General features: G+C 40.6%; 1 protein-coding gene across 4 annotated transcripts in view; it reads right to left on the reverse strand.

Annotated features, from left to right (window-relative positions):
- The window catches only part of LOC111671722 (carboxyl-terminal PDZ ligand of neuronal nitric oxide synthase protein-like), a 187,875-nt gene that overhangs the window by 171,991 nt on the left and 480 nt on the right, over positions 1-15,404 (reverse strand). For all 4 annotated transcript variants that reach the window (XM_087180045.1, XM_087180044.1, XM_023428886.2 and 1 more), the window contains exon 2: positions 14,915-14,986. In XM_087180045.1, coding sequence (XP_087036171.1) covers positions 14,915-14,986 — 72 coding nt within the window. The remainder of the gene's footprint in view (positions 1-14,914; positions 14,987-15,404) is intronic.

Genomic DNA, 15,404 nt, shown 5'->3' on the forward strand with positions numbered 1-15,404 from the left:
AAACAATAACAGTGATTTCCAGTCATAGAAAAGACAAGGCTCAAAAAAGACATTTTAAAGGGGTTAATGGATGTGGGGATCACTATTTGGCAGACTTGAGTTTGACTAGAGGAAATGCAGAGGATTTGAGGGGGATAGTTGGAGCAGAGGACAGAGGGGGTAAGAACTGGGAACACCAAAACACAACCAAGGTTAGGAGAAGTACTTGGATAGGCTACTGGCAGCATTAAGATACAGCAGAGGGAAGCAGATAAGGACAGGAGGGGCGAGTGCAGTATTGAGACGCAGCCGCAGAGAGGAGATAGGAAGAAGGATGGTTGCAGTGGCCAGATAACGCCGAGGCCCTGGGGCTGATAGATGAGGGCAGCTCCAAGGTCAGCCTGGGAGCGGCAGATGACTGAATAACATTATAATTCAGCATGTGCCGCTGAGTGTGTGTTTTCATATATCCACGCCTGCAAGTTTTTACAGGATGAACAGATATAAATCCATGAGCAGTAAATGTAAACTATGTTTTTTTTGGATGGTTTTCAAGTGTTTTCCACCAAAACTACAATATAACAAAGGAGAAGACAGCCAGAAGTGGTTCATCAGTTACAATCAGTTATTGAGAGAGCAACACCAAACACAACAAACAGCTGGAAACCAGTTTGAAAGAAACATCCGTAGCCTGACTATCAAACGACTCCAAAAACATCAGGCAGCATAGTCCAAGTTTCCTGAGGCCAAAACAAATGCCCTGTGGGTAAAAGTCCAATATTTATCTAATTACAGTTTGTCCTCCTTTCTGCACTCACAACGTCCAGCTCAGCCTTCAGTGATTTACTCAAAGTGATGTTCGCCTTTATCTGCTCTTTATAAGCCTCAGCTTTTGGGGCATCTAAGAGATGATGACGTACATATTCATCATCTCAACTCACAGTGTCATCACTGGGCTTCACATTATCTGTTTGAAGTCAGTTTTAGGTGTTTTGAGAACCAGTTCTCAGACCTGCTAACTTGCTACTTTTAGTATGTGTTTTCATTTTCACGTGAAATGGTAAATGATAAAAACATCTTATAAAAAATGGCTGTATGTTAACTCTTGGTCAAAGAATGGAAAGCCTCTTCTGCGCCCACACCATTTCTGGCTGCCCTAAAACAATTATCATACAGGCTGGTTATCGAGGTGGAGGAGTATCACTTGGGGCAGCTGTGGCTCGGGAGGTACAGCGGGTCGTCCACTAATTAGAAGGTTGTTGGTTCGATCCTTCTCTGAAGTTTAACGTCCCTTATAGTATAAAGGTAGATGTCCATGTGTTGTTTGATTATAAAGCAGATCTAGGTTCTATATTACTACTGTGAAAGTATCAAAGTGCTCAGTCCTTAGAGAAATGCACACAGCCTGTATTCAGAAACTGAGCCTTAAAACGAACTGTCAGGACTTCTGTGACTTTGTTTCAGCAGTAGATTAGTTATCTAGTAATAAATACTAGGAATTGTAGTACTACATTGAGACGATTCTCTTTGTAGCAACAGGTCTGTGGCTCTATGACTGCTTTGTTGTGACATCACAATTAGTGGAACACCTCTGGGCCATTAATTCATAACTAACTAATTATCACTTGGACCAGTTGTTGATATAAAGTGTCAGTTAACTGACTGGTGCACCATAGGTTAATATGAAAATACGCACATGCTCTGTGTGAATGAAGCAGAAGAGTCGGTGTGGCTGAGAGCTGAGCTATGAAAACCATGCTAAATATGCAGGCATACGGTATGCAAGGACGGCAAGCTCTCCAACAATGATTGAAACTACACTGAGGGGGAGGGAGGAGGGGGGAGGTGGCAGAGGATCATAATGAAGAGAAAGAGAAGGGGAGGAATGAAGAGGGAGGAAGTACTCGAGAAGAATGAAGAGGAGAGGGGAAAAATACAAAAAGGGGAGGAGTAAAGGGGGAAGGGGAACAGAGCGAATGAAAAGAAAGATGAAAAGCGAGAGGAGTGGGAGGGATTAGGGTTAAAAGAGGAGGTAGAGAAGATAAAGTACAGGGAATAGAGTAGGAGAAGGAAAGCTAAAAGATGAGGTGAGGATGAGGCAGCAGGAGTGGAGGATAGATATAGGAAGAGAAAATCCAGAGAGGTAAGTAAAGAAACAGATAAGAAGAAAGGATGAGAAGACGCTAAAGAGGAGGTAAAGTAGAAAAGGCAGCCAGAGGGAGGAGTTCCTGAACAGTTCCTGCACATCGCTGGATGTCTTGATTCTCCACCTGCTCCTGAAGGCGATCATAAATAGTCCACTTTCAACTATAAAGTGGATGCTGTGCAGATAATAAAGAGGCCAATGAAAGTGGAGGGGTGCAGGCCTTAAAGGGAGGGGAAGCGCTGAGGCTGAAAAGCAGGCTGTAGGAGCCACCCTGTGTGTGTGTGCGCGTGTGTGTGTGTTTGTGTGTGTGGTCTGTCGGTGAGCGGTGTGTAATCCTGTAAAACTGTAGCCGGGGGTGCCAAAACCTCTTTGTAATCTCTGCCTGACTGCTTGTTCACCTTAGATCTTGCCCTCTTACCTTATATTTGCCTAATGGGCGATGGTGCCGAAGACGCGCCAGAGACTGCAGCTTTTTAATTCTCACCAAGGACAGAGGGTGAAGGGGGCGAGGTTATAACAGAATGCAGGAGGGACACCTCTGACACAAGTCAACCTCAAAGCCATCCAGACAGCAGTTACAGACAGCAACAGCAATTAAACACCAGACACTGAACGTCTGCACCCTGACACCTCAGCAGGGACACCTCACACTTCTCTCACCAACCAGACACACACACCGACTCATGCCACAGTCCATAGTCCACCATGGTTAGCGACAAGACAGTCACAGGACAAACTCCACAGTGGTTTTAACAATACTGGGAGTATTTGCATTATTCAACAAAACGCTGTTGTCCCACCCCAAAGACATTTAATTATCAATTATATAAAACAGAGAAAAGCAGCAAATCCTTATAACTGACAAGCTGGAGCTAGAAAAGATTAGATTTTTTGGTTTGATAAAGTACGGCTTCTATCATTATCCACTTAAAATTTGTTGCCAAACAATTTTCTGTCACTCATCTAATCGATTTAACCTCAGCTAACATTTCAACTGAGGGAGTAAGCAATGTGGAAACACACACTTGTTGCTGGGATTGTAGTGTATCCTGCACTACAACACTACAACATGTACATGAGCTCAGAGAGTAAACTGTTAACTGACAGGGACCTAATAAATGATCATTGTATTTTAAGACTCAGCTCAGTGACTCCCTCATTGATCACTTCTCTGTTCTGCAGAAAGAGCAATAACATTTGGCTGCTGGGCTAAATTGTTCATTTCTTAAACTGAATCATTCAAAAACAAAGCTTACATCACATTACATACACATACACATATAAATACACATACTGTTTACACAAAAATGTGACTCTCTAGGTAACACACTGACTGTGGTGGAAAAAGGTAATTAATTGTCGTTCTATTTAGTATTCAGTTTGGAAACAGCTCTAAAAGAACATTAAGATCATCAGTGATTAGTGAACAGTCAGACTGAACAGGCTGAGGCCAGTCTCAGGAAAATTATATCACATGAAACATATTTACTCACTGCAGTCAGGAATAAACACAAATCATATCATCATTATCATACAGAAGTGCACAACACTGACTGACTCAGTTCAGTCTATCTGAACTCATTCAGTGTTTAATAATGCATTACTATGGTTAGCAATGGTGAGTAACTTCAGGTGAGCGATGCTGCCATTAAACAGCAGTTCAAAGTTCTAAAGGTGATCTGTGCCGCATCATATGCAAAAGTTGCACTATTGTCAACTTTTTTCACCTCACACTTTAAGCCAAACACTCAGGCGCTGCGAGGACTTTCACTCTGCCATGCAGTCCAAAAGTATTTCTCCTAAGAAATTTGCCTCTCTAGTCAGGATTGAAAACTTTTATCAAATGAAACCCCAGCCCCATTTACTGATGTCGAAGAAGGTATTTTACTTTTTGACAGCTGATGGACAACACACTGATGTTCCTCTGGGGCAGACCTTTCCTCTACTTCCGAAAGCTCTCTCCTCTCTCCGCCAGCACGACCATTTCAAAGTTGCGAGCAACTCAGCGCTCTAACATCCCCCCTTACAACACTCCTAGGTCACCACCGGCTCGCCTCCTGGCTCAGGGCACAAGCTCACCTCGTTCCCCAATTTATTGCTGACACTTGCGGTAGGGGGTGGAGAGTCAGGTGGTGCGTGGGGGGCAATGCTTGTGCGATGCTGTGTCGAGGGGGGAACAAAGACTCTAAGTGAAACACTGGGAATGACTCCTGCAGCATCTATAACATTACATTATCTTGTCAGGGAGAGATGATGAGCAAGTGAAGCGCTGGGTTGTGAACAAGCATCTGAGAAACAAGCAAAAAAAATGGAGGGAGGGATCAAAAAAGGTTAAGATGTAATTGGAGTGCAGTTAATACTGCTGACAACTCAGTTTGAGGCCGATTGCATAGTTTGTCATTTCCAGCTTGGAGGCTGAGGTGGGAGGTGTGTGCGTGTGTGCTCTCCTCAAACAGGAGGATATCTTCATCATGCATAAACGCTCAAACTCACTGGATCAGGATTAATTCCCTGACTAAACCAGCAGCAAATATACTGTGTATCTTTCAAACACAGATACAAGATCCTCTCTAAAATGCTGTTATAAGAGGTAAAACATCCTAAAAGTTTATGAAATCTACTGTCATTTATCAGTTACATATCCTCATATGGGGGAAATGAATAAAAATAAAAATGTCTACCTCCTTTTTGTTTAATTTATCAAGTGATTTCCTGCCTAGAGCAACATTATCAGACGCTCAATCCTTCTTCCTACGAATAGGAGTAAAGGAGAAGGGTCTAGTTCTTGGATATTTATCTCTGGGTTATTTAATGTTCCCGGAATTAAAATGTTAATAAAAATTCTGCAGGATGAGATATATTTTCGGTGGCACGGCGGACATTAATTATTAGAAGGGAGGGATCAAATTAAGTCGGTGTCTCCATTAGTTAAAGCAGGGCCTCACAAAGGCCCCCACTGTTTCTGAGAAAAGAGCCTGTGAATCAGCCAAAGTTTCACTCGGCCTCTGATGAAGGGCAGGACAATGTGACAGGCTTAACAGATTACTCAGGGAAAAGGACGGGAGGAGAGGCCAGCCCCACTGGATGATACCAAGAGCAGGGGGAAAATGAAAAAGGGGGAAGGAGTGAAGGTCGAGGGAAGAGAAAGAAATACGAGAAAGGGGAAAAAGTTCAAGCTTTGGGAGGCAAAGAGGAAGAGGGGTCAGGAGAAAAATTTCTTTTTGGTCGATTTACAGTCCTGAGCTTCACTGGGGAAACTAGACAGGAGGTGTGTGTGCATACAGTCTATGTGTACATATGCAAGTAAAAAAAAGGGAATAGGTTGTCCAAGACACAATACACAAGAAGCAGAAGTGTAGCCCGATATTAAACTGCCACTTTGTTAACACTCTCTGTTTCAAGCTGACGTACAGTTAACATATAGTATGTTAAAGACAGCAGTGGTAATATCATTAATGCGATGTGATGATGATGATGACGAAGAACTGAGCCTGAGGCAGTTCAATCTACGTTCCAGCCTTCAGCTATGGTCATGAGCTCTTGGTAGTGACCTGGGTAGTGAATGAGATCCCAATCTGGACCCTTAGGGACAGCGTCAGGAGCTACAGGAGGAACAACCATTGCTCCTTCATGTTTAAAGGAAACGACCAAGTTGGTTCAGGCTAGGGCTGCACGATATGCAAAACATTAATAAATATTGCAATTATTTTTGGTATTGCAATTGCGATATGAGTCGCGATTTCAGTTGGAATGATTGTTTTTGCTTTGAGATCACTTATATTCAGTTTGGTCTGGGAAGACCTCAGGATCCTCCAGGTGAAGGTTGGAGACAAGTAGGCTTGGGCGATACATTAACTTTTTTTCAATATCATGAAAATGTCATATATGACGGGAAACATTGCAATATTCAATATTAACCGCCCAAACCTGGGGACAAGGACATCTGGGCTACTGTACTCAGCCTACTACCACTGTGACCCGGGCCTGGCTAAATGGTAGAAAACGGACGGCTGCTTTTTGTTTTTCAACAGTTTCCTGGTTAAAAACAATAATGTACAGTAATGACAGACAACAGGGAGTGAGGGGAGAGAGAGAGGGAACAACATGTAACACTGATCCCCAGTTGCACCCCAGCCACCTAATGTAAGATTCATTAGGTGCCTGACAAAGACCAAATACTTGATGAATAATGCATCTTAAATATTAAATTGAGTGTGTGTGACATTGAAGTGTTTCATCTGATATTCCTGCGTGCTGTGTATTTTACTTTTATTGTATTTTTTTTTTTTTTTTTTACTTCCTTTCACTTTCACAGCTTCTTTTCAGATGTATCTCACACTCTCTTTAAAAGATGTGCTAGCATGCCAGGTTGCCTCCTGCAGCATCAGGCTGCATAAATCATATTTAATTCACAATTGAGTTACTTAACACTTTTAATTAAGCCTTTCATACTTGCGCCTTTAGCTAAGAGCAATTTCAATTTGCATCTTGTAGCAGGCAGCCGAGTCATAAGTAGCTACAGCAGACGAGAAGAGAAGTTTTCAGGGTCTGACAGTTTCCCACTTTGACTCACCCTCTATCAGGCTGCACACATGTCATCTCCCAACAATCAGCAGCTCACCAGCCCATTTACTATCTGGTGAACAATAAAGCTAGTTAAGCATTAGCCGCTTTTTCAAATAAACTCGGCTTATGTAGGATTTAGAGCATGCCTCCTAAGCGCTTCGCTAACAGCCAGCTAGTACAGGAGAAAGTGACAACTGTGTAGATAAGTGATGAGTAACACATTAATGTGACTAACACAAATACCCATCATGCTCTAAAAGATCCCTCAATCCAATCACCTCCAGGGCAGGAGAATCACAAGCTGAGGAGTAGCAGTAGTAAAAAAAAAAAAGGGGGGGGGGGGTGATGATCAACCATGCATTGGTCATTATCGGCTCACTTTTTCACCTTTCAACTGTGAGCTTGAGTTGAAAAAAAAAGCCTCTGAGCAATGTTTCTGAACGCAGGGCACAAAAGAGAAAGCATCCCTGTAAGAACACAAAGAGATGCTTCCAAGCAATCTTTAACGATATTCGAACATAAAAGAAGGAGAATATTTACACACTTCCCTACAGCAGGGACGAGGACAAACATACATTTGAGAGCATCTTCCCTCCAAGACAAACCTTACTGTCACTGTTTTCCTCAATGTGTGGTTGAAAATTGTTTTAAACACATATCTGTGTTCTGCACAGGTGCAAGAAAAGCAGGGCCCTTCATATGCTGATGTGCAGGGTTTCCAATAGGCCCCAGGTGAATGTACACGTCTGGAAAGTGTGATAATAACCTTCATAGCCTAGCAGATGCTCCTGCTTTCTACCATGAGGGGAAATGTATGACTGACATTCATGTTTTAAATTTCCTTGAGAAGTGAAATTTTAGAATGAGGCAGCAATGACTCACAAGTCAGACCAGAGGGCAGTGAATACACCACACCTGTCATCAAAGGAGAAACCACTAAAAGAAAACCTATTTAGGAGTGAAACAGTTTAACTTCCAACAATGTGGAAAACAACAGGCCTAGAAACCAAGAAACAGACCTTTTAAAGATTTATCTGGCCTTTTTTTTTTTTTTTTTTTTTTTTTTTTTTTTTTATTCTCTGTTTAATTTCAGCAGTTTTCCAGTGAAAGTCACACATGACTGAAATAATGCCATTTTATGTATTTTCTTCCATTCTCTCCAACCCTATAAATGCCCAATGAGCCTGGATTTAAGGCTCAAAAACAAATCCCAGACAAGGAGACCCTGTCTCTACTTTTTACCACTGTCTACATCAACAGCATTTGGCATACAGGTTATTTCCCAGTGCACACAGAGAGCATGCCAAGCTCTGAGACGCTTATTATTCTAAATGTTGATTAATTTACTCATTATTTTGTTTATTCATGGATGAGTTGTTTGGTTTATAAATGTGACGTCTTCGAATTACTTGTTTTGACCAATCAACTGTCCAAAACATGTAATTATTTAAAACAGATTAATCGATCAGCTACCTGATCAGCTGACTAATGGTTTCAGCTCTAGCTAAGTTGTTATGTTGTTGAGGGTTTGGCTTCTAAGTTTTAGTTGTATAATTTTTAGAGCAGTTTGTTTGATTTTGCCTGTTTTTCAATGTAGGTCGAATAAAGGTAGATGCCATATTACAGTAGTGGCACACCATCTGACCTGAAATAAAGCGAGCCCTCTGTTAACATCAGAAAGATTACGAGATATAATATTAAATAAAATATTAAGCTTCAGGAAAAACAGGCTCTCACAGACTAAAGGCTATATTTCATGAGTCAGAACACCGTTTTTTTAAGTGACTACACTGATAATGAGACATGACTCTCTAATCTTTAAACAGTGATTGATTGATTCTACAGCTCTAACATCTAGTTGGTCAATAGAAAGGTACTTAGCAACTAACTGACTAACTGCATAAATCTTTTTTTGGCAAAAATGCCAAAGATTTCATGGTATCAGCTTCTGGAATGTGTTTTTACATTATTCAGTAAATTGAATAAGTAAGAAAATAAAGTTGCAGCCTGACTGGTTGATGTTGTTTCTTCATTTTCATCTAGATGAAAATATTCACCCAAATGATACTGTTACCTGTTTCAGATAAAATCAAAATGCGAGCCACTTATTCAGAGCAATTTTAGGAACCTGATGACAAATGACACCCAGTGCCAGTGCTATATGGGGGTCAGTGAAGAGGATTTAATTCAGGGAATGAATAACCTCCCTGGTTGTAAGTGAAGGGCACTTTCATTTAAAGCACCACACTTAAAAAAGAAATGGCAGAAAGCTCCATTAGTCAAGAGCCAAAAAATTATATCAAGTATGTGACTGAAAAAAACATTTACGGAGCTTTAAACTTCTGTACCTGAAGCAACCATGTCTCATGGTTTCTAACATGATTTGGTAAAACAGGAAGTGCATGTGAGGTAGCTAACAGGTGCAGACATAAGCAGCATGAGAGGCTCATGAGTGTATTTCCTCTGACTTGACAGTGACAGCATTGGGTCTGCTGCACTGCTCTTCAGAGAGTGATTCAGACTCGCCTGTTACTCGGATGTGTTTAAACACACAGAGCTGCTACGCCGCTGTTGCTGTGGTGAGAGGGGACTGTACAAAAGCATGTGAGGAGAATGGCAGCCAAGTTTGCCAAGCTCTTAATAAACTGAGGTTGGCTCTGTTCCCGTTTGGTTTCTGGCCGCGTGGATATATTTCACAGTAAACATTGGTTCTATACCAGACACTTTTCCTATTAAGAAGGATGAAACCCCTTTTCAGTAAAAAGTCCAACTTTCTACCTTTAAAACAAAACAAATGTTATTGTATTATAAAGACAACAATGGCTGAAGTTGTTGTCAAGCAACAATTACGGACAAGACCCCATGTTCAGCTGAAGAGAAAACTTATAAATAGCCCCTTTAAGAAAACCCTATTCTCAAAATCTGAATGAATTCAAATCATTTTCAATATCCTAGCTGTGGTGAATAATTACACAGCAACTGAAGCTGCAGAGTATGACACGACTGTGTGCTGATGAAATAAATTCAAACCATGAAGTAAAGGGGAAAAAAAGCCCTGCGTTCAACAGAAGCGTGGATAACTGATGAAGGAGAGTGTTTGATGTCTTTCTGAATGCGAGACACCTCTGCTGAGAAACACTTTTATTAATCCAGGTGGATTAATTGGACAGACGCACAGCTTCTATGTCTTGTTAACATCAGTCAAAGCCAGGCAGGTTAATTACAGCTGCCACTCATTAAAAAGGAGATATATGAGATAGTGGCCAAAATAAAAACCACTCCAGCTGACGCTTTCAAGAATCAAAACTGTATCATGATCATCAGTTCATGATTAGTTTCTACTTCATTTATTCTTCCTCTATCACTCACTAGTTCTGTATTAAAACATCCTTGTGAGGACTTACAAATATGATTGCCAGTATAAATGTAGGTAAATACAGCCATCGCTACATAATGAGTGTAAATACTGTATGAGTGTATTTTCCTGTGTACACAGCAGATAGATGATAATATGTAAAGTGTAAGTCAAGGGCCCGAATAACCATATAATTACTTCACTGAGTCATTCAGCTTAGCTTAGGTAATAGCGCTGCCTCGCCACAATGATTATAGGTTGTTCATGCTAATGTGATACTGTATTGATCCCTGCTGGGACATTTTAGCTAGACGGATGAATTTAGTCTTGTGTTCACTGATGTTCAATCATTTGAAATTTCACAAATTCCTTGTTAAAGCAAAGTTTTTTGACAATTAGGTTAGGTGCTCACAATTATGAATTTTGGAAACTGATTCATTCATCCCCTCGTTTTTCAGATAGTTAATTAAACCTTATATGAATTTCCACAAATGTACTATTTCATGATATGTAACAATATCATGATTAGAGCTGAAACAATTAGTCGATGAATCTGTCATTTGATCAACATGTTTCACTCTTTTTTGACATTTTATGGACAAAGTAAATAATCAATTAATCAAGAAAGTAGTCAGCAGATTAATCAATAATCAAAATAACAGTAGCCCCAATCATGATATAAAATGTAAATGTTGACACCAATTGTTGAACATGTGTTGTGTGAGGCCCTGGAGGTTGATGTGTATACATCACAAGAGCCATTGGATGTAAGTGTTAGATGTCAGCCCCAGGGGCACAATATGGTGGTCAACACTGCACAGATCCCTACCACCCACCCACAGAGAAACTATCTTCAAAGACACTGTTAATGTTATTGCTCTCCAATGATGCATCATTAAACGGATGTACTGCGTGATCAGACTGCCTTCTGTATGTTTCTGCACTCAAGAGCTCAACTCATGAAAAGCAAAAAAGGACCATGGGACATGAAAATGTACAGTGAAATCGAGACTAATGAGCTTCCACGTTGTTTTCTTATCGTCAGTTAGAGTTGGGGTTGATGTTAAAGAGATGCTCGTTAGCTGCTCAGTGGACACATAAAAGGTCCTGGTCCAGTCCTGACAGCTCAAGGGATGGACAATGCATTTCCGTCTCTCTCTTTTTCCCCCACTCCAGCACCGCTGCTGTGCTCTTCCAGTCTCCAGGGACGTCTCCTCAGACACATCTAATCTTCTCATCCCATGCTGTTCAATCTTCCTACAGTCAGTTAACCCAGCAGAGGAAGATTAATGAGAAATTAATCTCTTTAATTCACTGGAAAGGTCTCCTCCTTTTAACCAGATAAGCTGCGACCAGACTTCGCCAGACGATGAGAATAATACATTTAATTTATAAAAGACCTTTATATTACACTGTACAGCATGTTCACCTTTGTGTGGACTCCAGCTGACAGCGTTAAAAAAAAAAAGCGGAGACGAGACGGCCAAAGCACGAAGAACAACAGCACTCGGTGTGCAATGATGAGTCCATCAATCCTTTGGCTGTGGACAGAAAATGAATCAACAATATGTGTTCAAGTCACATCGTAAGTCATTTATGAAGCAAAAAGGTGGCACATTGCTGGTTTCAGCCTCAATTATTCTTCTATATGCATTTTTGAAACTATCTTCTGACATTTTAGAGACTAGACTATTCACTGATTTATTTAAAAACAAACAGACTAATCAATAATCAAAGTAATAATGAGTTGTAGTCCTAAACACAATTCAGACACACTAGTAAACAAAAGTAGTTTCACTAAGTGAAACTTAAATTGTAGTTCCATCTTTGATAACGTGTGTTTCCTCTTTCATTACTGGGAACAGTAATAAATCATTCAAGAACAACATGCACAACAAAACATGTGTGTATGTATCAGTGTGTGTGACTGCGTACATGTGACATCAACAAAATCACACCAGATCCTGCAGCGCCGTGCTTCACTGTAGGTGTGTATTTCCTGCTTTGCAATGTCATTAGGTTGTTATCAGCTACTGGCTTACAGGTGACTCATGCACACAATGAACAATGACACCATACATCGACCCGTGTGCCTGGCAACCAGCGCGGCGCTCTGACTGACTCTGCGAAAGAGGGAGCTGATAGAAATCTTGGAAAAGACCAAACACTACGGGGAGCATCGTTTTACAAAATTTTCTTTCAGAAACTCCACAAGCCATCAAAAGTTACATGAAAGCGTAAACGAGAAACTCGACGAGTCTGCCCTTCGCCACTCCGTCCCTGATGTAGAAAATGGTACACAGACCGTGCTTGATGCAACTAATAGCAGTGTCAGCTTAACTTCATTTGAAGGGAAGAAGTTTCTGTGGCGACATTAAGCTTCTGCCAGACTACAAGATTAAATGAATTTACGTCTTCTCTGATTCCAAAAGTTTATACCCACTTCTTATAGTGACAGAACAGGTGTTGTGAGGTGTGGCAAAGCTTTCCAGTCTTAGTACTGACCATCATAGATTAAAAACTGTCATTTTTTTCACCACGTGAGTAACATAGTCTGTGCTGTTATTGTTTTGATGTACCTGCATATTCCTGTTCATTCAGCAGACAGAAGTAGAAGCCTCTGATTTGTGCCTTTGTCAGCAAACACTCCAGCACTTTCTGTAGCTGCTCCACAGCACAAACATCCAGCAGTTTAGGGGATAAAAACAATCTTTTTTTTTTGTTGTTGCTTCAATCCTGTATAAGTAAACACCATGATATTGATTCACATCATTTGGTTAACCAAATCAAACTCAAACGGGAACAAATCAAATGTATTACATTGTATGAAACTGTATGAAACATGGCGGCACTACAGTGTGGTGTAAGAAGGGAGCTATTTTGATGTCCCTGGCTGCAAGTCATGCTACAGAAAAAGCTCATTTTTTAAACCAATTCACATCCATACTGTTTACGGCAAGACAGAGAGCATTTATATTTTTTTTTTTGTTTATTTTCCATTTAATCACTAAATACCTCACCACATATGATGAATGATTGTTTTTAAGCCCTAATTCTGCTGTTTTCTTTTCTTTCTCAATAAGGTTTCAAAAAGGTGTACACAATCCATATACAGAGCCAGATTCTGAATCAGAGTCAGATAAAACAGCATGATGCAAATAATCTCAGTTTGTAATAGGACGAGGGAGACTCAATGTAGACTGTTACACCGTCTGCAGATTACTCCCCAGCTTAGACATAAATTGGACCACAATAAATCTGAAATGCATGATCTGTAATGCTGAGGTTGGGATTTGAAAAAAAAAGAAAAGACATGATATGCAACTCATATTTGCCGAATCATATTAATACATAATAAAGGTTTTATTTTCTCTTCTTTTCTTAAATCAAAATTCAGTGTATATTGCTTTTGCTTTTTTCTCAGGGCCCAACTAAAACAAATGGTTTCAGAGCTCCTCCAGAGGCTTTCCAGTGTGACCTCCCCTCCAAGTTGGATACCTGTGGTTTCCCTCGATTGTGTTGTCAAGCCAGTGTTGAACCATTTTCACACTAGAGGAGCCAAACCAAAGTCAGTTTTTTCCTGCCAACGACAACAGCTGCCATGGCAGCACGCTGGGAGGTCCGCTTTATAGGAGCGGGTCACTTCTCTTAAAAGGGCAATAAGAACGCTTCGCACCTTTTGCACAACTGTGTGCACACATGTATCTTAAGAGTGAGTGTCCCGCTGGCATGATCCTCAGCACGTAACAACAAATACAGACTTCACCACAGCAGCCACTGACTTTGCTAACCTGAAGTCAGGAAAAGCTAACTGATGGTGAATTAATTCCTTAAAAGCTGTATTCTACTGATAAAATACAAATAAATTGTGTACTGGTGTTGCGAAGGTAGCCATATGTGCATTCTTGTACCTGAGGTCTTGAGGGGATCATTGATTCAACACAGCACACCTACCAGTTCATCACCATAATCCTCAAATACCTCTACACCACTGGCACAACCTATATTAGGCTGCTAAACCAACTGCTGCCAAGCTGGCAGACACACTGATTAAGATTAAGTCTACTCTCAGGAGCTGAAAAAGCGGCACATCTTAGGTTTACATAGCAGAAGAGAGGGAGCGAGAGGGAGAGAGAGTGATCACACTCCAGTGCATTACTTCAAAGGAAACTTCAAAACCGTGATGGAGCACATGGGAGACCAAAACCTCCCGCTAGGCAACCCGAGTCCGAATACAGTACAAAGTCTGCACACATTTCAACTCTAAGGTGCTTTCATAACTACCGCTCACACAAATGTCTGAGTGATAACACTGTAGTTTGTGTGTCCAATCGTAGGTTTCACACAAGTTTATGACACATTTTGGTGATTAGTCATGCCATTCTCTAAGGCTTCTGTAGGAAAGGTCACCAAGAAGTCCAGCCATTAGTCAAATCACCAATTCATGCCTTCAATACAATCTTTTTGGACCCCACTTTATATATTTCACAATTCAACTGATCAAATGTCTCTATCAGAGAATATTTCCCAAAGCAAAAGTTCACTTTTATAATTATGGTATTTCCTTAAATTCTGAATTAGAAATAAAACTCAAACCACAAGCACTTCAGCAGTGTTTCAATCCACATATTCACTCCCACAGTCTCCCATCACAATTAACTTAACCAGGGTGGACAATCAACCAACTCAAAAAGTTTACTCTTTCCTCATATAAGTTGCTGTTCAGTCAATCATATATATGCCCGAATAAAACAGTGACATATAGTTAATCCAAAACCACTGCAGACCGTACTCTACCAGATTTACTAATTGGCTGATAAACGAAGATGTGTAAAATCGCAAGGGACTTTTGTCAAGCTTTCACTCACTCGTATTCTTCTCATCGCAGCCACGATCTCCACTCGGCTGCTCGGCCGCGTCACATCCAGGCTGCCGATGTACTGTTGTCAGGAAGGTGAAATAAAAAAACACGGAAAGCACAACGCATTAATTGAATAATGTTAGTTGGCTTTCACTCAATTTGTATTCACTGAAACAGTTTAATTGTCCACTTATGGTAAATTATTAACTAGGGCACAATTTCAATCTCTCAACTACCTATTAACTTACTTTACTTGCTAGCCAAATGTCATTAGAGTTCGGTCTCAAAAAAACTCGTTATTTCGGTTATTTCTCATACCAGTTTTGAATACGATATCTTTACACAATAGTAGAGTATTAACGTTGAAGGTCTGACACAGGCTGGCTTACAAAATATACGTTACATTTAAATTATACGTTAACTAATTCGTTTTCAAGAACAGACGTTAAGGAATTCGATTTGAATTCCGTTAACGTCTCGCGGTCCACACTTAAAAG

Source organism: Seriola lalandi, unplaced genomic scaffold (assembly GCF_002814215.2).
Source record: "Seriola lalandi dorsalis isolate HSWRI2012SDOR001 ecotype SW California unplaced genomic scaffold, Sedor1 jcf7180002054885, whole genome shotgun sequence".
In the NCBI taxonomy this organism is placed as follows: Eukaryota; Metazoa; Chordata; class Actinopteri; order Carangiformes; family Carangidae; genus Seriola; species Seriola lalandi.